This window comes from Rhinoraja longicauda, chromosome 2 (assembly GCF_053455715.1).
Source record: "Rhinoraja longicauda isolate Sanriku21f chromosome 2, sRhiLon1.1, whole genome shotgun sequence".
Lineage (NCBI taxonomy): Eukaryota > Metazoa > Chordata > Chondrichthyes > Rajiformes > Arhynchobatidae > Rhinoraja > Rhinoraja longicauda.
In genome coordinates, this window is record NC_135954.1 from 21,966,089 (window position 1) to 21,990,970 (window position 24,882).

General features: G+C 45.5%; 1 protein-coding gene across 9 annotated transcripts in view; it reads left to right on the forward strand.

Moving 5' to 3' along the window:
• Positions 1–13,330: 13,330 nt before the first annotated feature.
• Positions 13,331–24,882, forward strand: part of fhod3b (formin homology 2 domain containing 3b) — a 561,621-nt gene continuing 550,069 nt past the window's right edge. For all 9 annotated transcript variants that reach the window (XR_013548492.1, XR_013548493.1, XM_078415815.1 and 6 more), the window contains exon 1: positions 13,331–13,688. Coding sequence is in view for 7 of the 9 variants with exons in the window: in XM_078415815.1 (XP_078271941.1) it covers positions 13,524–13,688 (165 nt within the window). In the remaining 2 variants the exon portion in view is untranslated. The remainder of the gene's footprint in view (positions 13,689–24,882) is intronic.

Consider the following 24,882-nt stretch of genomic DNA (forward strand, 5'->3'; position numbering starts at 1 on the left):
TTCCGGTGGCGCCATGTTGGACTAGACAATCTAAAAAGTTAGCTCTCAAAGAAACCAATTAAAACTAGCTCTTTTAAACATTAGTAACAATCGCAAGTTATATCGACAACGAAAGTTAACGATAAATAAAAATATGGAGACAAGGTTAAACAAAAAGGATAATGCGGATACTAAAGCTACGGACTCGGCAAAGAGAGCCACGCCAGATAAGGGAATCAGCTGTGGGGAACAAGACTCCGTAATATTGGCGGAGCTACGCAAGTTAAGACAAGAGCACACAGAAGCGGTAAATGACAACAAAAAAGCTCTGGTGAGACTAGAAACTAATTTAAAGGAGCTTTTGGAGAGAACCGCTTCACTGGAGCGACGAACAGTGAACATAGAAGAAAGGTTGGGGGAGACGGAAGACAGGACAGCGCGGCTGGAAAGATCAGTCGCCTTTCTTCTTCAAAGAGAGGCGGCGTTAGCCGCAAAATGTGACGACTTGGAAGCAAGAGCGAGACGTAATAACATACGGATACATGGGATCCCGGAGGGCGCTGAGAAAGGCGACACCATAGGATTTGTGACTGATTTCATCCGAACAACATTACAAATCTCGGCGGCCGTCAATATCCGCATCGAAAGAGCGCACCGCTCGCTGACTACCAAACCGAAAGAGAGTGCGGCTCCCCCGCGAGCCATCATCGCCCGCTTCATTGACCACCAGGTGAAAGACCGCATCATACAACAAGCATGGAAACAAAAAATAACATATGAGGAACGGACCATTTACTTCAACCATGACTACACTACCGAGATACAGAAGAAGAGGAAACAAGTGCGGGATGTAATAAAAAAGTTGAAGGAGAAAAACATAAAGGCACAGTCCCCATATCCTGCAAGACTGAAGGTGTTTCTGGGAACAGAGACGAAGACATTCAATACACTGATGGAGGCTGCCCCCATGCTGAAGGACATGGGGATCCATGTGGAGGAGGACGAGTGGGAGAAACTACAGAGAGTGAGGATGGAGGGCAGCTGGACTACGGGGACAGGACAGAAGGGAAAGAGGAGACAGCCACCCATCACAGAGGCGGACATACAAGCCCTCGGTCTGTGAACTCTGAGGTTCACAGTGGTAAGGACTAAAAAAAAAAAAAAAAACAGCCTGGAACTAAGGGTAAAAAATAATGACAATCCTGAAGTATATATAATGCGGACAATCTGAATTTATGTTTAATGTTCAAAGAATTGAAAAGGAGCTAGTTATGGGATTTAAGTAACACTTATACTGAATAATGTCAAAATTGGTTGAAGGAGCAAAGCTGGATCTCAATTTGAGCAAGGAGCAACTTAATTCTGAGAAGTTGCAGGTGCACATTGTGCTATTTCCCCAGAGAGATTGCCACACTCTCTGATGACGGGACTTTTGGGAGTCACATGTTATTTTTGTATAGTAGTTCAGAGGGAGATGTGTATTGTTTGTTTGTTTGTTCGCTGGGTATCGTTTTGCACAGTTGTTTTGATTTATAGGAGGAACCGAGTTTATGGCCTACATCTTAAAATGTCATGAATAAGTTGAACCTTGTTTCTTATAATGTGCACGGTCTAAATCACCCTATTAAGAGAAAGAAAATATTGAGTCAGTTGAAGAAACTACAATGTGCCATTGCACTAATCCAAGAAACTCACTTGAGTGAAAATGAACATAAAAAACTGAAAAGGGAATGGGTAAACCAAGTATTCCATGCTTCATATGGCAAGAAAAGGGGGGTGGCCATACTAATTAATAAATCCCTACCATTTTCTGTAGAGAAAGTGATTAAAGGTGATATGGGAAGATATATCATGGTGGTTGGCACAATAGGAGATATGAGTATTTCAATATTAAACATCTATGCCCCAAATGAAGAAAATGAAACATTCTTTAAAAACATAGCCAATATACTTACCAGTAACGGACGAGGGATGATAATTTTGGGAGGGGATTTTAATACCATACAGAATGGTAACTTAGACAGGTTGCCATCTGAGAGGGGACCAAAAACAAAAAAATCCAGAGTCCTAAATAATGTTATAAAAGAATTAGGTCTGGTTGATCCATGGAGACATAATAATCCTAAAGGAAGAGATTTTACCTTTTATTCTAACCCACATGGGGGTTATTCGAGAATAGACTTTTTTTGTGTGTCAAAACAACAGATACATACAGTCAGGGACTGCAGTATAGAATCCATAACTATAAGTGACCACGCCCCTGTCATACTATCCATTGAGCTGGGCAGGGAATCCTTCTTTAAGTACTGGAGACTTAATGTGTCAATCCTATCAGATGAAAAGGTTGTCAAAGAACTAAAACTAAACTTAAAGGAATATTTTCAAATAAATGACAATGGCGAGGTCTCACCATCGACATTATGGGAGGGAGGAAAAGCAGTCATGAGAGGGAAAATAATAGAGATAACTTCCAGATTGAAAAAAACCCGAATGGAAAGGCAAGGAAAGCTAGAAAGTAAAATCAGAGAGTTGGAGTTAGAACATAAAAGAACAAGAAACAACTCTATTCTCGTCGAATTAAAAAAAATGAGACAAGAGTTAGACGAACTTTTAACATATAAAGCAGAAGGAGCTCTTCGTTTTATAAATCAAAGATATTATGAGATGGGTAACAGAGCAAGCCGGTTACTGGCATTCCAACTGCGAAAAGCTCAAACAAATAGAATAGTTACAAAAATAAGACATCCCACTTCCAATTTTATTATGGCTAAGCCAAAAGAGATAGCAAAGGCCTTTGCAGAATATTATAAAAACTTATACAGTGACTCAGAATCTAATCTCACTGAGACCAAAACACAAGAATTTTTCAAAAAACTACATTTACCAGCATTAAAGGTAGAAGAAGCATCTGAAATGATAAAACCAATTTCGTCACAAGAAATAGCCGATACTATAAAAACCCTTAAAAGTAACAAATCCCCAGGTACAGATGGCTTCTCAGGGGAGTATTATAAATGTTTTGCAGAAGACATAACACCAGAATTATGTAAAGTTTTTAATTATGCGCTATCAACAGGAAACCGCCCAGATACTTGGTCAGAAGCCATAATTTCCGTATTACATAAGGAGGGCAAAGATCCGACTTCATGTGAGGGATATAGACCGGTCAGCTTGCTCTGTAATGATTTAAAAATATTAACAAGCATACTAGCACAGAGAATGCAACAACATATAACTAAATTAATCAAGCCAGATCAAACGGGGTTTATCCCGGGGAGACAGGGGGCTAACAATATCAGGAGAACACTAAATCTTATATCATGTGCTAAAAATAATCCCAGACCTACCATGCTGCTTAGCCTAGATGCACAAAAAGCGTTTGACCGTGTGAAATGGAACTTTTTATATCAAACATTGAAGGTTTTTGGGTTTCACTCAACGTTTATAGACTGGGTAAGAATTGTTTATAAAAATCCCAAATCACGGATCAGAATTAATGGCTGCTGCTCAGACTTCTTCTACCTCAAAAGAGGAGTCAGGCAAGGAGATTGCCTGAGCCCGCTACTGTTTGCTGCAAGTATTGAACCGTTAGCAGAGTCAATAAGACAAAATAAAAACATTAAAGGAATAAAAGATGAAGGGGGCATAGAACACAAGACGTCATTATTTGCGGACGATTTATTAACATACATAGTGGAGCCCTCCACGTCTATACCAGCTCTACTAGATAACCTAAAAGAATATGGTGAAATATCAGGATATTTGACAAATGAAGCCAAATCAATAGCAATGATGCTCTCAGGAGATTGTCCAGTGGAACTTAAAGAAAAAGTCCATTTTAAATGGACCAAAAAAGGGTTTAGATACCTTGGTATAATTATCACTTCGAATACAGCACAGCTATTTGAAGCTAATTATGGGAAACTGATATCTGAGATAAAGGATGATTTGGCTGGATGGGAGATTTTACCGTTGACTCTGGTGGGAAGAGTAGAAACAGTCAGAATGAATATATTGCCAAGACTGTTGTTTTTGTTCCAATCGTTGCCTATTATGATCTCGGGAGCTTTTCTAAAAAAACTGGATAAAATTATATCGAAATTCTTATGGCAAAGTAAAAAAGCAAGAATTAAATACAAGACGCTTCTTAGCAAAAAAGGGAGGGTTGAACTTGCCTAATTTAAGAAATTATTATTGGGCAACGCAACTCAGAGCCTTAATCATGTGGACCACTAAAGAGAAAGATTCAATGTGGGTGGAGATGGAGCAAAACGCTTGTAAAAATTTGCCTTTAGAATCACTCCCATTTTTAAACGAGAAGGCCCTGAAGAGGCTCAGGATGGGCAACGAGTGGATTAGGGTAACAATGAAAATCTGGTCAGCAGTAAGAAAGAAGCTGAAGCTGTCAAATTCGGTAAGCAGGGCTACTAGAATAGCAAAAAACCCAGACTTTGTACCATCTACCATGGACTCAGGATTTGACAGATGGGCTGACAAAGGGCTAATATACATAGATCAAATGTTTCAGGGACAAACAATGAAAATATTCACACAACTTCAAAAAGAATTCAATTTACCTGCTCATGACTTTTACAAATTCTTACAGCTAAGAGATTACCTACAGAAACATCAGGAATGGGAGAACATCTGCAAGACTCCATCTAAATTAGAGGAAGTGTTGTGGGGGTTCTCGGAAGACAAGTCAAAAAAAGGGATTATATCAAAAATTTATGAAGCACTACAACATGAATCCAAAGAGAACAACTTACATATCAAAGAAAAATGGGAACTGGAAGCGAATATCATAATATCAGAAGAAGGGTGGGAGGAATCATTTAAAGAGGGACATAAACTAACTAAGAGCCCAACATGGAGGGAATTTGACTGGAAAGTTAAAATGCGTTACTTTTATACTCCATTCATTACATCGAAATATAGTAATACAACTGATTTATGTTGGAGGGAGTGTGGAGAAGTTGGGGACTCCACTCATATATTCTGGGATTGCCCAAAAATACAGGATTTCTGGAAGAATATTCAAAAGGAAATTAAACAGATTATGGGCATTAACTTCCCTCTGGAACCAGCACTTTACATTTTGGGTATAATTCCTGACAGTATGACAGATAAGAGTTCGAAACATTTACTGACAATCCTGCTGCTGATAACAAAGAAGACGATAACAACTTCGTGGTTGAAACCACAGCCTCCAAGCATAATGCAATGGAGAGATAGGGTAAAAAATGTGTATATAATGGAAAAAATCACAGCAAGGTTACAGTTGACAACAGACATGTTTGATAAAAGATGGTCATTATTAATACAGGCAATGCCGGGACTCGAGTCTCTTCCGTTTTTGGGAACTTAAAGTAAGGGTATTTACATTCAATATGCATCTCCTATGTTTGTTTAGTTTGTGTTTGTATGTATGTAAAAAAAAAAAAAAAATAAATAAAGTTAAAAAAAATAAAAAAAATTCCAATAGTCTTGGCCAGCTAAGTGGCCCAAGGAATGTGGTTGCCCAACTGGTGTTTAACTCCAATTAGTGGGAGGTGTTGCACTTTGGGAAGTCAGACAAGGGCAGGGCATTGGTAATGGATGTCCTACAATGCTGAGAATTATTTTCTGCATTTTGTATTTTCCCTTTTGCTTGATCCATTGTACTTGAGTTTGACGTGATTGTATTTATTTGGAATCTGATTAGATAGTATGTAAAATGAAGCTTTTCACTATAGTACATGTACATGTGACAATAATAAACCTTAGTACATGTGACAATAATAAACCTAGGGCCCTGGAAGTGTAGAGCAGAGGGATCCAAGAAAGAATGCACATGGTTCTCTGAAACAAATATCATTGGTGGAATGGGTGGTGAAGGTGACCTTTGTCATGCTGACCTTTACCCATTTGGTCATAGATGTTGGGATGTTGTGTTGTAGTTATACTAGTCATTTGGTGAGGCTGTGCTTGGAGTAATATGTTCACTTTTGGTCACGAAAGATGCCATCAACTTGGAATAAGTGCAGAAAAGATTCACAAGAATATTGCAAGGACTCCAGGGACTGAGTTATAGGGAGTGGTTGGTCAGGCTAGGACTCGATTCCTTGAAGTACAGGTGATTAAGGGGTGATCTTTATAGTGGTGTATGTATAAAATCATGAAGGTCAGAGTGAATGAAGAGGTTTTTTCCCCCCAGGGTTAGGGAATCAAACTCGATGGCATGGGTTTTATCATAAGAGGGGCAAGATTTAATAGGAACCTGAGGAGCAACTTTTTCCAGAGGGTGGTGAATATATGGAATGAGCTGCCAGTGGAAGTTGTTGAGGGAGGTACAATAACATTAAAACCTATTTGGACAGTAGATAGATAGGAAATGTTAGGAGGGATATGGATTCAATGGGACTAGCTTGGATGGATCTCTGGATTATCATCAATGTGCTGGGTTGAAGGATATGTTGTCATGCACTCTGACTCTGAGGGGAAAATTCGAATGAATGAATGTTTATTGGACAAAAATGCACATACCAGGAATGTGCTTTGGTGCTCCACTTATAAGTAACTACACGAACATACAGTAAACAATTAAGAATAAAGCATAAAACATTAAAACATTAAGAATACAATATTACAGTTTAAACATGTGAGCGAAATAAACCAGAGCAAAAAGAGACTACAGACTTTTAGTTATTGAGTAGAGCTACTACTCACGGGGGAAAAAAAAGCTGATTTTATGTCTGGCTGTGGCTGCTTTGACAGTCCGGAGTCGCCTTCCGGAGGGAAGTGCTTCAAAGAGTTTGTGGCCAGGGTGAGAGGGGTCAGAGATGATCTTACCCGCTCACTTCCTGGCCCTTGCAGTGTACAGTTCGTCAATGGGGGGGGGGGGGGGGGAAAGGTTGCAGCCAACAACCTTCTCAGCTGATCAAACAACATCTCAACAAAGTCCTCTTTGCATTGCTTAGCACTCACCCTGTCCAATGCTTCTTGTCCACGACCATGTCTTTCCCAGCTCTCTGAAGTGGCCCAGCTTATCATTCCATTGAATCTGACTGTGGCAGTTTATGGAAAGATGCTGTGCTCTCTATAATGACCAGAAATTAGTACTGACCTTACCAGCAGCATGCCCACAAAAACTTTAGTTGACATTGAGGAAGGAATTATATAAAAATGCCTGTTGCAAAGCAGATGGCTATACTCTGTAATTGCAATAAACTGTGTTGTTGATCAAATTTGTTGGGAGAAGCATTGTGATGTCAGGTATGCAGAATGTCTTTTTCATTCTAACACTACTTACAATTTTCACTGCTCAGATACATGAACAGTATTGGACACAAAGTGCTGGAGTAACTCCCGAAAGGTCCTTTCCTCAGTCTGCAGGAGGGTTTTGACCTGAAAAGTCACCTATCGACGTTTGCCAGAGATGTGGCCTGACCTGCTGAGTTACTCCAGCGCTTTGACCTTTATTGCCAACCAGCATCTGCAGTTCCTTTCTACATTAATAATATTGAGTTATAAAGTTTTGTATGGTATCAAATTGGATGTTATACATGAGTACAATCGAGCCAAACTACAGTAGGATAGGTAGAGTGGAGGGAAGGTACAGAGTGCAATATATATTTCTCAGCATTGTATGTAGCACATTAGCTCTGTACACAAAGTCCAGTGTCTGCAATGGAGTAGAGGTCACTGAAATGAGAGAATTCAATGTTCATGCTGTTGGGTTGTAGGTTATCCATGCAGTTTCATCTGGCACCATTCTGAGACATACCTGCAAGAAAAAGTCTGTTTTCAAATATCACAGAAAGTGAAAGGGAAATAACTTCATCCAACAATTGAAAGTGAGCAGCTCCTGCAGTTGGACCTAGAGGAAACATTAAATCAAAGTGCAGTCTGAGCAAGGAGAAATATACCAGGAGATGCAATTCCCATGTAGTAGTAGAATGATGATTTAAAATCGGTTACAATGATTATGATGCTTTTCTGGTTCAGCTGTGTGGTTAAAATTGTACTTGCTTCCAGGCAGTAATGTCTGCAATAAGACATGCTGAGGACTGAGATGGGGGATGAGGAAATACCTTTTCACCCAGAGAGTTGCAAATCTGTGGAATTCTCTGCCACAGAAGGCAGTGGAGACCAATTCACTGGATGTTTTCAAGAGAGTTAGGTATAGCTCTTGGGCTAACGGAATCAAGGGACATGGGGAGAAGGCGGGAATGGGGTACTGATTTTAGATGGTCAACCATGATCATATTGAATGACGGTGCTGGCTCGAAGGGCTGGATGGCCTACTCCACCTATTTTCTATGTTTATATGGTAACACCCTTGAAATATGTAACAGTCAGACTCAAGACTCGCTTGAATAGAACTTGGGATGTGGGGTCGGGGAAAACATGGCAGACTTAAGTTGCAGAGAGATTAGGGGAGGAATGGACTGGACAAATGAACTTTCTGCAATAAGATATTGACCAAAACCCTTCTCCCAATAGACTTTCCCTTTGTCTTAACAAACGGTTTGCTCTCTACGACTTCTACTTGTCATCTGCACCGGGATAATGACACTACATTCACCAGCCTCCCAATTGCTCTGCCTGTTCTGCTTGGGTGGATAAGAAGATAACTGCAGATGCTGGTATAAATCGAAGGTTTTTATTCACAAAATGCTGGAGTAACTCAGCAGGTCAGGCAGCATCTCGGGAGAGATGGAATGGGTGACGTTTCGGGTCGAGACCCTTCTTCAGACTGATGTCAGGAGGGCGGGACCAAGTGGGGCTTGGGTGGATGGTGGGAGGGAGTAGTGTGCCTGTTACCAGTTATTACCTTGGGGTTTACTAATAGGTTAGCCTGATCAACTTTCTACTGGGAGAATGTTGTTCATTGAATAGTGAGCAGAAATACTATGCAGTAACAGTTATCTGACCAGAATCTATCTTTCATGACTGCTATATAATGCAGTACCAGATGGTGCCAGAGTGTGGCGTCTCTGTGGCTGGCCCCAGAAGAGGATCTACTATCCATTGCAATTGTTCCACTATCCCTTATCTGTGGATGGCTTGATTGTATACATGTTTAGTCTTTGACTAGATATGCATGCAAACAAAAGGTTTTAATTGTACCTTGGTGCACGTGACAATAATGAACTAAACTAAACCTTGCCTGGACCCAAGGGCATTAAAGCAAACCACCAGATTTGACCAGTTTTCAGTAGCTGTCATGGGAAGATCTCTTAACAGAAACGAGCAGATCACAGAAATTTTTAAGCAGAATATATCATTTTGCCATCGCAAAGTTTAAGCAAAATAGCATGGATACAATAAATGGAAGCTGGACAAACACCCGAGGGTGAAAAGTATTGTGCATCCAATAGACACTTGTGAGCTTACAATGGCCGTGTGCTGACGGTCAAAGGTATGTGGTCTTTGGGGTAACTTGTAGGAAGGAACAATTCCTTTCTATGGCAGCTGAAAGTGTGCACAAATTGAGTGGAACAAGGAGGGAGGGCACTGTGTTAACGGAAAGAGAAGGGCTCAACAAAATCTCTTCCGGAGCAAATAAAACAAAATGCTTGGAGAACCCAGTGGGTCAGGCAGCATCTGTGGAAGGAATGGACCGATGTTTCTGGTTTTTCAGGATCAGTCTTTTTTCAGACTGATGGATTAGGGGTCTTCTTTTGTGTCCATCATTCAAATGTTACATCACTGTCATTGTCTGTCCTGAAAAGGGCGCAAGCTTCCAGCGACAGTCAGTGGGAGCCTCACTTGTACAGTCGACATGGTAGTAGCAGAATTAGCACAGGGCACTTCCAGTTTCCAGCCCCGCAATGTGGATGCTTCTGCTATGGGGCCGATTAGGGGGTAGAAAGCTGGAAAAGATTGCACCGGGAATTGCATCCAGTGCTCCTGACTGGCCTCGTCTGCATCGGCTTTGCCAGGTGAATGTTTTGTCGAGCACTTGCATTCTGTTCACCAGTCTGCTGTAGCCCTTGGTTGTTAGCCACTTTAACTCCCATTCCAATATTGACAGTTCTGTCAATGGCCTCCTCCACTGTCAGTGATGCTACATATCAGCACTTTGTATTCCATTTGGGTAACCCAAGAGTATGACTCTGCATTTTCCAATTAGTGCTAACTCTTCTCCCCTTCCCCCACCCGCCCTAGTGTGCACACTACTTCCACCACCCTAGTCAACCTGTTCCTTTCCCCTCTTCTGTACATTTGTCTTTCTCCTTCTCATCCCCATTTCCCTTTTATCCTCTTCTCTCTCCTTTTCCCTGCTCCTTCCTGTTTCATCTGTATTCCTCCCCCTTGCTTTACATTTCACTTGTCTTTCCTTATCTGTTATCCTTTTGCTTCTTTCACCTCTAGCTATTGTCACTATCTCCACCCATCTTCTAATCACCTCGTCACCTGTTTCCACCTATCATTTGGCAGTTTGTCCCATACTAGCCTCTTTTCCAGCTTTCGACCCCCGACCCCTTCCCATTCCATCAGCTTGGATAAAGGTCTCAACCCCAAACCTTGTCTGTCTATTCCCTCCACAGATGCTACCGGACTGAGTTCCTCCAGCACATTGTTTTGCTCAATATTTCAGTATCTACAATCTCTTGTGGTTCAATTGAAATCTCCTTAAAATGATGCCTATTTTGAAGTTCTGTCCTACACAAGAGGAATAGATCGAGTAAATGCACCGAGTCTTTTGCCCAGAGTAGGGGAATCGAGAATCAGAGAACATAGGTTCAAGGTGAAGGGGGAAATATTTAATGGAAACCTGAGGGGTAACTTTCTCTGACATTCTCTAAGTTTCTCAAAAGGTGGCGTGTGTATGGACTGAGCTGCTGGAGGAGGTAGTTGAGGCAGGTAGTATGGCAATGTTTAAGAAACAATTGGACAGGTACATGGATAGGGCAGGTTTAAAGGGATATGGGCCAAATGCAGGCAGATGGGGCATGTTGGTCGGTGTGGGAAAGTTTGGCCGAATGGCCTATTTCCACTCTGACTCGAGTGCGGTTCCACTCTTCTGGAAGTAAAGGGCCTGTCGCACTTAGGCAATTTTATTAGGCGACTGTTGGCGACTGTCAAAGTCATAGCAGATCGCCAAATTTTTATTTTACCCTACGACAATGACCACGACAATGTCTAGTCAGGTCGAGATTACACCGTCTTCGGAAACATTGCGAAATTCCCACGCCTATCAATGCTTCTTCAGCGTCCTAATTTTCGCTGAAATCACTGACAAGTCTGTAATAACTTGAGAGTTTTGAAATATAACATCTTGTCTGGGTTACTTGAAAAACCAAGCTTCACGGTAACAAGGCATAAACTGGATTGACTTCCAGTTTACTAATAGCGGTATTAAGAAATTTAATTTTAAATGTGGTTAAATGGATTTTTGTGCGGAGTGTGGGCATTCTTTGCAAATGTACGGGAGATGCATATCTGGTTTCCCACGCTTACCTGACTGTCAAACTGTCGCCTCCAATCTACCTGTCAAATGTCCTGACGGTAAATAAATTGGTTAAACACGGGTATTTTATGGTATCTTCAAATGACTTTACTTAATTTAATATTATGTGCTTCTAAATGCATCTAAGACAACCTAGCAAACCTGGGGACAGCATGCGACAGCGCCCGCAATAAGCTAAGATACCTGGCAACAAGCCAGCTGTTGGCGAGAAATTTCAATCCGGTTGAATTCTCAGCGACGCGCCAAGATTTTTTTAGATTTGGAGATACAGCGCGAAAACAGGCCCTTCGGCCCACCGGGTCCGCGCCGCCCAGCGATCCCCGCACATTAACACTATCCTACACCCTAGGGACAATTTTTACATTTGCCCAGCCAATTAACCTACATACCTGTACGTCTTTGGAGTGTGGGAGGAAACCGAAGATCTCGGAGAAAACCCACGCAGGTCACGGGGAGAACGTACAAACTCCGTACAGACGGCGCCCGTAGTCAGGATCGAACCTGAGTCTCCGGCGCTGCATTCGCTGTAAGGCAGCAACTCTACCGCTGCGCCACCGTGCCGCAGATCTACTACGATTCTTTGAAGACTCCTCACGATCATGCCCGCGACACCCTGGCGAACTGTTGGCGACAGCCTAGTCACCGGCAGTCGCCTTTAAAATCGCCTAAGTGTGACAGGCCCTTAAACTTCACTTGACTTGCGTACATTCCCAGTACCACTAGGTGGTGCCCGCAGTATGGGTAGTTGGTCATTTTTATCCTGATCATTCCGGTAACTTGCTGGGGTTGCAGCAAGCAGCCGCAATACTTCTCCCCATTTCATTCCTCGCCAGTTTCCTAAACTGGGATCTATTGACACTCCACTGGTAACTGTCGCCTACACACACTCGAATGGTGTTTATAAACAACAGCCTTGAAAGCTTTAGTCCCTAGACCATAGTATAAACTTTAAATTCAAAACACGCTATGAAATTGTGAATATTTAACTTGAATGGAAAATTCACGGGAACTGCGATATTTGTTCCTGAAACCCTTTCAATCCAATTGCACCTGCTGAATCCTTTTTGCATAAACCCACTCTGTCGATTGTTTGATGCAGATTTTTTTTTTTAACTTATTAAATGAGAGACGAGAGAAACTGCAGATGCTGGAATTAGGTTATTTTCAGCATTTTGGTTCAAATAAATTAAATTCGGGTGCTGAATTCGCGTGTGGTGAGGATCTGGAGAGATGCTTATTAGAAACATAGAAAAATAGGTGCAGGAGCAGGCCATTCGGCCCCTCGAGCCAGCACCGCCATTCAATATGATACAATATAATACAATACAATATATCTTTATTGTCATTGTACAGGGGTACAACGAGATGGGGAATGCGCCTCCCATACGATGCAATAAAGTAATTAGCTAGTCAGTATTAATTTAAACAACCCAATGAAACAAATTAGTAACAGTTTTAAAACAGAGTAAAGTGCAAGTAGATCTGTGCCGGATCACTGTGCGATGTGACCATCCGGCTCAGCAGGACCGGTTCATGGCACCAATGGCCCTGGAGATCATCTAAAATTAGTACCCCGTTCCTGCTCCCTCCCCCCCCCCCCCCCCCCCCCGTATCCCTTGATTCCTTCAGCCCAAAGATCTAACTCCCTCTTGAAAGATGATTGACTGCGAATGGCTCTGACCGTGGCTGGCAACCTGTGTGCTGAGACTCGCAGAGTTTAACAGCTGGGGGGCGCTGGGTGTCCGGTGCTTTAGCTCGGCCTGGGAGCCGCTCGCTGTCTGCTCTCCTGCGGAGAAGGGCTGATGGATGGATTGATGGAAGGAAGGAGGGGGGAGTTCCTCGTCGTTGTGTAGCCAGTCTCGGGATTAGCCGAGTTCCAGCGGCTGCGGCAGGAGCCGGGTGACCGTGCTGTGGAGCCCCGGCTGGGCTGGGCTTGAGCTGGGCTGGGCTGGACTGAGGCTGGGCTGAGCTAAGGCTGAGGCTGATCCCCACAACTCTGGAGCAGACTCGTCTATCTGTGTCCCCAGCCCACCCTCCCACCCCCACGTTTCTTTAAAACGTTTCTGCCTCTGTTTATGGACAGGCCATGGCCACCTTGGTCTGCAGAGTCCAGTTCCTCGATGACACCGATCCGTTCAACAGCACCAACTTCCCGGAGCCCACCCGCCCCCCGCTCTACACCTTCCGACTGGACATCTCGCTTATCAATCAGATAGCGGGGCTGCACCGGCTTCTGCAAGCGCCGCATAAGGTGAGCCGCCGGGGCCGGGGGTGGTGGATGGGGGCAGCGAGCCGGCGGCATTGGGAGCCAAGGCTGGCGCTGGGTGCTCGGGCTTTACCTGCCTTGTGCCACTGGGAGAATGGGTGTGTGGGTGGGGGTATGGGTATGTGTGTGTGTGTGTGTGTGGGTGGGTGTGTGTGGGTGGGTGTGGGTATGAGTGTGGGTGCGTGTGTGTGTGGGAGTGTGTGTCGGTGGGTATGTGTGTGGGTATGTGTGTGTGGGTATGTGTGGGTATGTGTGTGTGTGGGTATGTGTGTGTGTGGGTATGTGTGTGTGTGGGTATGTGTGTGTGTGGGTATGTGTGTGTGTGGGTATGTGTGTGTGTGGGTATGTGTGTGTGGGTATGTGTGTGTGTGTTTGGGGTGTGTGTTTGGGGTGTGTGTTTGGGGTGTGTGTTTGGGGTGTGTGTGGGTATGTGTGTGTATGTGTGGGTGGGTGTGTGTGGGTATGTGTGTGGGTATGTGTGTGTGGGTATGTGTATGTGTGTGTATGTGTATGTGTGTGTGGGTATGTGTGTGTGGGTATGTGTGTGGGTATGTGTGTGTGGGTATGTGTGTGTGTGTTTGGGGTGTGTGTGTGTGGGGGGGGGGGGGTGGGTGTGTGCGAGTGTGGGTGTGAGTGTGTGGGTGGGTGATTGTGTATGGGTGTGAGTGGGTGTGTGTGGGAGTGGGTGTGTGTCTCCCCGACTAGCGGCGTCCTGCATATTGGAGCGGGGTGGAATTATCCTCACTGCGGTCAATTTGTGCGCTTTATTTTCCCGGGGAGATAGATGGGTGATTGAAGGAGGGGAGGGGAGGGAGGGGGGTCCTGTGCCGCTGCCCCTGAGAGTGAGTGGAGTTGTTCATGTGTGTGTGTGTGTGTGTGTGTGTGTGTGTGTGTGTGTGTGTGTGTGTGGCGTGTGCGATTTTTGAATTCGGTCAAGGGATGTCAACGAGATTTTTTATTTGTGTTTGGTGTTGTCCCAGAGAGTGGTGTTCAGTCATTGATTTCTGTGTGTGTTGGGGATATGTGCCGCGAACCACCCATCAGCAGGCGGTAATGCTGTCAGCTCCCCGTGAAGAGCGGGGCGATGGTGGTGTGGGCTGCGCGGCTTTGGTGCAGAGCTGGGAGCGGGGTCACCGCAGTGCGGGGTCCAGTCTGCGGCGCTCAGAGACGATCCCATGCGCCGTCTGTCCCGCTGTGGGTCCGGGTCTGTCCCGGTCTGTGGGTCCGGGTCTGTCCCGGTCTGTGGGTCCGGGTCTGTCCCGGTCTGGGGTCCCGGTCTGTCCCGGGTCTGTCCCGCTCTGGGGTCCGGGTCTGTCCAGGGTCTGTCCCGCTCTGGGGTCCGGGTCTGTCCCGCTCTGGGGTCCGGGTCTGTCCCGCTCTGGGGTCCGGGTCTGTCCCGCTCTGGGGTCCGGGTCTGTCCCGCTCTGGGGTCCGGGTCTGTCCCGCTCTGGGGTCCGGGTCTGTCCCGGGTCTGGGGTCCGGGTCTGTCCCGCTCTGGGGTCCGGGTCTGTCCCGGTCTGACTCTGATCTCCTGGCGGGCGGGCTGGGTTAAGGGCAATGGGCAACGAGGCAAGCATTACCCCGGCCGCCTGCTGTCTGCAATAGACTGGCTGACTGCCCGGCGCTGCTGTGGGCTCGAAGCGGAGGAGGAAGCGTTTGCACGACCCTCAGTAAAGACTGGCGTTTCCTCCCATCAAATCGCGGTGGTCCTAGTGACCGGCTCCAAATGCCCTACTGTATATCTGGACACTAACCCCCCCCCCCCCCCCCCCCCGCCATCCCATCATCCCTTCCTCCTAACCCTGTCTTGCACTCAACGTGTTTGGCGACCGGGTCGTCCCTCGCAACGGTAAACCAATAAAACCTGGGTGAATATCCCATCCCAAGCTCCAGTTGCGGGGGCGGAGAGTATGTAAACCGTCCCTCCCCTCAATTGGTGGCGGGGGCGTGGACCCTTGAGACTGGGAAGTGTTCAGTTTTCCCCTTGCAGTAGTTACACACATTTCTCTCTGCCTTATGTTGTATGGAGAGGGTGCGCACTATTGTGTCTGAAGAAAGGTCCCAACCCGAACCCAGTCCATTCCCTCCCCGTCCCTCCAGCACTTTGTATCGTTGCTCTGTCAACTCGTCGAGTCGCTGCGGCTCGCCAACCTCCAGACACTGCTCCAAGCAGTGCCCGCACTGCCTCATTTCCAATGCGGACTTTGCTCCGAAGCTGCCTGGTCACGGTGTGAACAAGCGCATACTTCGCTTCAAGGAAACAAAGGATGCGTTTATCACCAACGTGTACGCGGCGTTTGTTTTTGCAGACCTGCCAAAACTAACCAGCAAAACAGTGCTGGAGGAACTCAATGGTCAGGGTCAGGCAGCATCTCTGGGGAGGGAATGAATCGGTGAGCTTCGCCTCTTCACACAGTCTTTAACAAGGTCCGACCCGAAACATCACCTTATCCGTTCCATGCACAGATGCTGTCTGACCCACAGACTTCTTCCAGCACTCTGTTTTGCTCAAGATTACAGCATCTGCAGTTTCTTGTGCAGCCTAAACTACCAATCACACTTGTGTGAGCGCAAACTGAAGAAACACATTGGCGCTGCCATTTAAGTTGTATTTTAGCTAAGTTTATTGTCACGTGTACCGTGGTACAGTGAAAGGTTTTTTGTTCATGCTATCCAGTCAAGGAAAATACTATACAGTGATTGCAATCAAGCTGTCCACAGTGTACAGATGATACAGAATAAAGTGATCCTATATTGCAACTATCCAACTTTAGATAGTTCCTCTGTCCCTCTCTTCCCCTCCCCCTGCCCAGTTCTCCCTCTATTTTCCTGTCTCCACCTATATCCTTCCTTTGTCCCGCCCCCCCTGACATCAGTCTGAAGAAAGGTCTCGACCCGAAACGTCACCCATTAAATTTCTCTCCTGAGATGCTGCCTGACCTGCTGAGTTACTCCAGCATTTTGTGAATAAATACCTTCGATTTGTACCAGCATCTGCAGTTATTTTCTTATACTATATTGCAAGAGGATTCTTCATTTGGTGCAAGATGACGTCTGATTAACGATAGTTCAATGAGGTAGATGGGAGGTTAGGAAGTGTCTCTCACTTTGCTCAGTTGCCTGATCACAGCTGGGAAGAAACTGAGCCCGAATCGGGAGGTGTGCATTTTCAAACTTATTGCCTGATTGGAGAGGGGAGAAGAGGGTGGGACTGGTCGCTGAAATGCCCCTACCTGTCTGGAATCACAGGGTTATTTCGTTGAGTCCTGATAAGTCCAGGTCAAGGAAGTTTGGGATTGCTGTTGTGAAGTGGAAGATTTTCCGATTCGGGGCCCCCTTAAACTAGCAAAGCCAGGGGAGATGGGGAAGTCATCAAACGACCGCTTGATAGCCTGTGAAGCCAATTGTAAGAATTGTAGGACCATGAAAGGCCATAAGTTTGTGATTACTCCAGAGGCCAGAAAATGGTCATTGGTCCATTAAAAAAAAAAAAAAGAAATTGCTGTTTGGCTATAGTACTGGTTCATTAGTTTAGTTTAGAGATACTGTGCAGAAACAGGCTATTTGGCCCACTGTGTCCACGCTGACCAACGATCCTGGTACACGAGCACACTACACACTAGGGGCAATTTACAATTCTTACCAATTAACCTACAAACCTGTACGTCTTTGGAATGTGGGAGGAAACCAGAGCATCCGGAGAAAACACACGCTGTTACGGGGAGAACGTACAAATTCCGTACAGACAGCATCTGCAGTTAGGATTGGACCCATGTCTCTGGCACTGTAAGACAGCAACTCTCCTGTCAATAGTCGTTTATTTGTCACATACACATAAATGTGTATATCTGGGCGAGTACTAAAGTCTTGTGCTACTCAGCTTGCTCCAGTGCTCACCACAATATTCAACCTCTCCTTGGCAAAGTCCGTGGTCCCTGCATGCTTCAAAAGATCCATCATTGTACCAAAGAATGCCTCTCCAGCGTGTTTAAATGACTACCGACCGGTGGCCCTCACCTCGGTTGTCATGAAATGCTTTGAGAGGCTAGTCAAGAAGCACATCTGCGCCCTCCTTCCTCGCAACATGGACCCACTACAGTTCGCATACCGTCCGAACAGGTCCACGGATGATGCGGTCTCCCAGGTTCTACACACCGCTCTCTCTCATCTGGACAGCCAGGGGGGCTATGTGAGGATGCTGTTCATTGACTTTAGTTCAGCATTCAACACAATAGTCCCCAGCAGACTGGTTGAGAAGCTGCTGGAACTGGGGCTTAGCACCCCTCTGTGTGCCTGGGTCCTGGACTTTCTCACTGCCAGGCCCCAAGTGGTCAGGATGGGGGAACACACATCTAGCTCCCTCACCCTGAACATAGGATCCCCCCAGGGCTGCGTCCTTAGCCCCCTACTGTACTCCCTGTACACACATGACTGTGGGGCCAGGTTCAGCTCAAACTCCATCATCAAGTTTGCTGATGACACTGTGGTGGTGGGCCGGATCTCCAACAACGATGAGAAGGCCTACCGGGAGGAGATGGCTGATCTGGCACTCTGGTGTCAGGACAATAGCCTCCTCTTGAATGTCACTAAAACAAAGGAGCTGATTGTGGACTTCAGAAGGGCTAAACATCCAAGGACGTACACGCCACTGGAGATAAATGGGTCTATTGTGGATAGGGTGAGCAGTTTCAAATACTTGGGAGTCCGCATCGCAGAGGATCTGACGTGGGCAACGCACATTGCCGCACTGGTGGGTAAGGCTAAGCAGCGCCTTTACCACCTTAGACAACTGAGGAAATTCAGAGTGTCTCAGAGGATCCTTCATTGCTTCTACTCTGGGGCTGTAGAGAGCATCCTGTCCGGCAACATTACAGTCTGGTTTGGGAACAGCTCTGCCCAGGACAGGATAGCCCTGCAGAGAGTAGTGCGTTCGGCAGAACGCACCATGGGAACTACACTCGTCCCCCTGCAGGACCTATACATCAGGAGGTGCAGATCCAGAGCAAGCAAGATCATGAGGGACCCCTGCCACCCCAGTAACGGACTGTTCCAGATGCTACGATCAGGCAAACGCCTCCGCTGTCACGCTGTGAAAACGGAGAGGATGAGACGGAGCTTCTTCCCACAGGCCATCAGGACTGTCAACTTTTATAACCCCAGAGACTAAATTTTTGTCGACAATAATAGTAACTTATTAACTTTATTTATATGCTGTAACTGTAATTCTTTTTGTGCACAACCCGCAGGCATTGCCACTTTCATTTCACTGCACATCGTGTATGTGACAAATAAATTTGACTTGACTTGAATTTGAATTGATGTGTAGTGAAATGAAAGTCACTACAAAAAGACCAATAAGAATAATCAATAAAAATGCAATAACACATACAATCACAAACTAACACCAAACAAAAAGTAACATCCATCACAGTGAGTCTCCTCCAGTCCCTCCTCACTGTGATGGAAGGCCACAATGTCTTTTCTCTTCCCTGCCGTCTTGTCCCGTGGTCAGGCTGTTGGAGTTGCCACGTCGGGGCGGCCGGGACTCCCAACATTGAAGCCCCCGCTGGGCGGTGAAAAACCCGCGGACTATTCCAGGCCGCGCCGGATGGTGAAAGGTCCCCGGTGGGCCGACCCAAGCCCCGCGATTCGGGGCGGGCGAACACGCTGCTGCTGCCGGTGCTCCCGATGTCGGCCCCCACTCAGGGGCCTGCGGGCTTCCGACGTCCACGCGGCCCCCTCCGGAGACGAGTCGCAGCCGCTCCCGCAGCATCCGCAGGCAGCCAGCGCCGCAGGTGGTGAGTCCGGGCCGCGGGCTCTGCGAACCAGAGCCCCAGGTGGTCCCAGGTGCATGGCCGGTGGTAGGCCGCAGCGGGAACGGAGACACGGCACAGAAACAAAGGTCGCGTCTCCGTTCGGGAGAGATAATTTTACAGTTCCCGTTCCCCCCCCCCCCCCAAACATAAACATACAAACACACACCATATTAAAACTACAATTCAGACAAAAACAACAAAAAACACAAAAGACAAAGGGACTGCAGGCAAGCCGCAGCTGCGACGGCAGGGCTGCACCACTGTGCTGCCCTGAATACCTTTATCAGTTTTCTGATTTAATGGGGGTTTGTGTCTTGAAATCTGTTCCATCACCATTTAGATACAAAAAGCTGGAGTAACTCAGCGGGTCAGATAGCATCTCTGGAGAAAAGGAATAGATGACATTTTGGGTCGAGACCCTTCTTCGGAGCCTATTTCTGTTCTCCAGAGATGCTGTCTGACCTGCTGAGTTACTCCAGCAATTCGTCTATCGTCGGTTTAAACCAGCATCTGCAGTTCCTTCCTACACATTAAATCGCTGTGTTAGGAGGAATGGTGTTATAATGCGTTAAGGGGCACAAAGTTGTACCAGATGCTGCATGCACCAAATAGCTGTCAATGTTGGTTTGTAATTAACTAAACAAATGGAATAAATATTTTAACTGTGTTTGCGTAATGTTATGCTGAATTTTGAAATGTGTATTGTGAAGCTTGGACTGTTCATATTGGTGAAGGTAGTTGACAGTAATTTAGCATTATGCTGAAAGCCTGATTTGATGAACTTGCACAGAAAGAAATAATACATATACTGCCAAGGTAATAGAGCATTATGTTAGTCTTTGTGTAAGAAAGAACTGCAGATGCTGAATTAAATCGAAGGCAGGCACAAAATGCTGGAGTAACTCAGCATCAGTCTTGTCAGACTGTGCTGGACATGCATTTGTCACTTTGGATGCAGTCCAATCTATTGAATTCAAGAGCTAAGTATGGCTCTTACAAGTCACCCAGCAATGCATTACATAAAGGTGCGGGGATTTTGGCAGAAGTGTACAAAGGTAAACAGCATTAACTTGTTGATATGCCCTTCTGCTCCCTTTGTTGCTTGTATTCATTTTTGATTGGGCTGAAATAAGATCAGAGAAGGCTGGAAATATTTGGCAGGTTTGGCACAATCTCCGTCGAGAGAGACGCTTAATGTTTTGGGTCAAATGCCTAACTTCGTCAACCCCACCCCACCCCCAAACTGCTAATCTCTCTCATTGAGACATATTTCTTTATGCCACTTAGTAAAGTGAAGTATTTTTAAAATATAAAGCACATGTTGTGATGTTGCGATATCGTGCACGCATGAATTGCTCAAAGTGCATTAAACATACAGCGTGGAAATAGTTCCTGGGTTCGTTCCCAACTACGGGTACAGTCTGTACGGAGTTTGTATGTTCTCCCAGTGACCTGCATGGGTTTTCTCCGAGATCTTCATTTCCTCCCACACTCCAAAGACGTACAGGTTTACAGGTTAATTGGCTTGGTAAATGTAAAAATTGTTCCTAGTGGGTGTAGAATAGTGTTAATGTGCAGGGATCGCTGGCCGGCGCGGACCCGGTGGGCCGAAGGGTCTGTTTCTGCGCTGTATCTCTAAACTAAACCCAACTTGCCAAGGCCAACCGAGATGTCCGATCTACAATAATCCCACCTGCCTGCATTTGACCCATCATGATTTATACCTTTCCTATCCATGTATCTTTCCAGATGCCTTTTAAATGTTGTTACAGTGCCTGCCTAAACTATCACTTCCGGCAGTTTGTCCAATATTCCCATCAACCTCTGAGTGGAAAAAGTTGTCTCCGGATTCCTACTCAATCTTTCTCTTCTCGCCTTAAACCTTGGTCCTCTGGTTCTTGATTCCCTACTCTAGGGGAAAAAAACTCTGTGCCTGTACCCTATCTATACCCCTCATGATCTTGCACATCTCTAAGATCACTCTTCATTCTACTGCACTCCAAGGAATAAAGTCCTAGCCTGCCCAACCTATCCCTTTAGCTCAGGCCCTCAAGTCTTGGCAACATCCTCGTAAATCTACTTTCCACCTTGGCAGCAACACTTCTACAGCTGGGTGATCAAAACTGAACATAATATTTCAAATGTGATCTCGCCAACGTCTCAAACAACTGCAACATAACATCCCAACTTCTATAATCCATTTCCTGACTGACTGAAGGCCAATATAACAAAAGCTTTCTTGACCACCCTATCCATTTGAGGTGCTATTTTCAGGAGACTATGTCCCTGCCCTCCTCGGCCCTACTCTGCAGCACTCCTGATGGCCTGGCCCTGTAAAGACCCTGCCCTGGTTTACCTTTCCAAAATGCCCGTAGCTTTTTCAACTCCATTCCTCAACCTACTTGCCCAACTGATCAAGATCCTGCTGTAATTTTGATAGCTATCTTTGGCTATCTATGACAGGATCCATTTTAGTATCACCTGCAAACCTTCTAATCATGCCTTCAACTTTCTCGTCCAATTCGTTGATATAATGCTATGGGTCCCGAACCCATTCCTGAGGTACGCCACTAGTCACAGGCCTCCATTCTGAAACCTACCTACTTACCACCACCCTCTGCTTCTGTAGTGTACAGATACAGGATAAAGGGAGATAGGTTTTTGTACAAGGTAAAGTCGGAGTAAAGATAATCTCCAAAGAGGTAGATGGTAGTTCAGAACTGCACTCTCGTTGGTAATAGAATGGTACAGTTGCCTGATAACAGCTAAGAAGAAGCAGTCCTTGAATCTGTGGTTTCATACTTCTGTACCTCTTGCCTGAGGGAAGAAGAGGGAGTAGCTGGGGTATGACTCATCCTTGATTAGGCTGGTGGCCTGCTTGGGCAGTGTGAAGTTTGCTGGAGTCCATAGAAGGGAGTTTGGTTTGTGTGATGGTCTGGGCTATGTTCACAACTCTCTGCAATTCCTTGTGGTCTTGGATGGAGCTGTCCCTGAACCATGCTTTGGTGCTTCCTGAGGTTTTGTGATATTGGGTTTTTTTTTTTAAAAGGTGCTCTGATTTTGGAAAGAATGGATTTTAGTTGTGATATGTGAGAGACTTAGGCCAAGATCCTTTGTTTTGCTGTCCGGCACCATCGTGGGAGCATCCTGACTGTTCGGTGCCAGATTTGATGATTGGAAACTGTCTCTGCATCTGTGGTTAGACAATAAATGCAGTTTTAGCAGCAATGTGGAAAAGAGATCATTTTTGTGGCTTGGCTGTTCTTTCATGTTAAAACAAACATTGACCTGTGTCGGCATTCTCATTTTAATCTTCCAGCAATTTCTGAATAACCACAACTAAAAATCATGGTCTTTCATGTGTGTTTTAGAATAGTTAAATGAACTCCTGTGCATTTTCTCCATTCCCGTCATACTCCCTCCCATTCCTGTTTCCAAAGATGAATGTGCAGCTCACACTTGTATTGCGAATGGCATCGAATAAAGTTTATTGGTGTTGCAGGATAAAAATAGCATTTGTTATTGGATCGGTTGCATTGCGGCCTAGTTCGGCAACTAGAATGCCCAGGAGCGATTGCAAAAAAGTGGTGAACGCTGCCTAGTCCATCACAGGTTCTGATCTGCCCACCATGGAAGGGATTTGCAGGAGTCACTGCCTCAGAAAGGGCACTAGCATCATCAGAGACCCACACTACCCGAGCCATGCATTCATTTTCATCCCTGCCATTGGGAAGGTACAGGAGCCTATGAACTAACATTCGGGCTCAGGAACAGCTTCTTCCCTACAGCCATCAGGCTCTGAAACACTGCAACCTTCAATAAGCTCGGAACTACATACACCTGAGAGTATTGGTTTTGTCTTTTTGCACTATTGTTTTTTATGTGTGCTCGTGTGTCTTAACCCTTGACTACATCAGAGACTTCACTTTGTGCCCTTTTTTGGAATTTTCTTTTTACTCGTTATCCTGCTACTTTCGTTGAGTGGACTTGGATGATGCCTTCCCAATTTCTGGTTAGAAAGTGAGAGAGATGTGTGGTGGCAAAGCAGTTGTTGCCAATGTCCAAGTTTGATTTTGACTTCTGAGTGCAATTTATATGTTCTTCATGTGACCGTATGGTATTCCTCTGGTCATGGGTGTCCATGCCGATCAAGATGCCCCATCTGCACTAGTCCCAAACACTTGCGTTTGGTTGATATGCCTTTAAACCTTTTCCATCCATGCTTATGTCCAAATGTATTTTTGAATGTTGGTACAGTATCTCCCTCAACCACCTTCTCTGGCAGCTTGTTCTCTATACCTACCACCATCTGCATGTAAAAGTTGCCCCTCGGGTTCCTATTAAATCTTTCCTCTTGCCTAACACTGATGTTCAATGGTTCTTTATTATATTACTTACAATAAGACTCTGTGCATTTTTTCTATCTGATTCCACTTGATCAGATTCTTAATGCAAAATCTCCCACATACAAAACCATGCTGACTATCCCAAAGCAGCCTGTCTATCCAAATGCTCATATATCTTCAGAATACTCTCCAGTAACTCACCTACCAAAGATGTGAGGATCACTGGTCTACAGTTCCCAGTCTCTTCCTTGCAGCCATTCTTAATAAATGCACATTAGCACCCTCCAATCTGCCAGCATCTTGGAGCTGGTTTGGCTCTTCCTGCCAGGGCATCTGCAGAGAATTCGGGTTCCAATTCAAAGCTGTGTTGCTTGGTGTCACCCATATTTGAGGGCTGAAAGCGCTGTTCATTTAATGAAGTGCTGCTGTGTCCACATCTTCATCCACATCTCCATCTGTTCAGTTTGACTCTGTTTTGATGTCAAGGTGCTTCATTTGTTGTGATCCTCCCTCTTCAGGGAGCTTAAACTCCTGTGTACAAACTGTAGCAAAAATTCCATTTTTGGATCAATAGACAATAGGTGCAGGAGGAGGCCATTCGGCCCTTCAAGCCAGCACCACCATTCAATGTGATCATGGCTGATCATTCTCAATCAGTACCCCGTTCCTGCCTTCTCCCCATACCCCCTGACTCCGCTATCCTTAAGAGCTCTATCTAGCTCTTTCTTGAATGCATTCAGAGGCTTGGCCTCCACTGCCTTCTGAGGCAGTGAATTCCAGATTTACAAATCTCTGACTGAAAAAGTTTTTCCTCATCTCCGTTCTAAATGGCCTACCCCTTATTCTTAAACTGTGGCCCATGGTTCTGGACTCCCCCAACATTGGGAACATGTTTCCTGCCTCTAACCCCTTAATAATCTTACACGTTTCGATAAGATCCCCTCTCATTCTTCTAAATTCCAGTGTATACAAGCCTAGCCGCTCCAGTCTTTCAACATATACGACAGTCCCGCCATT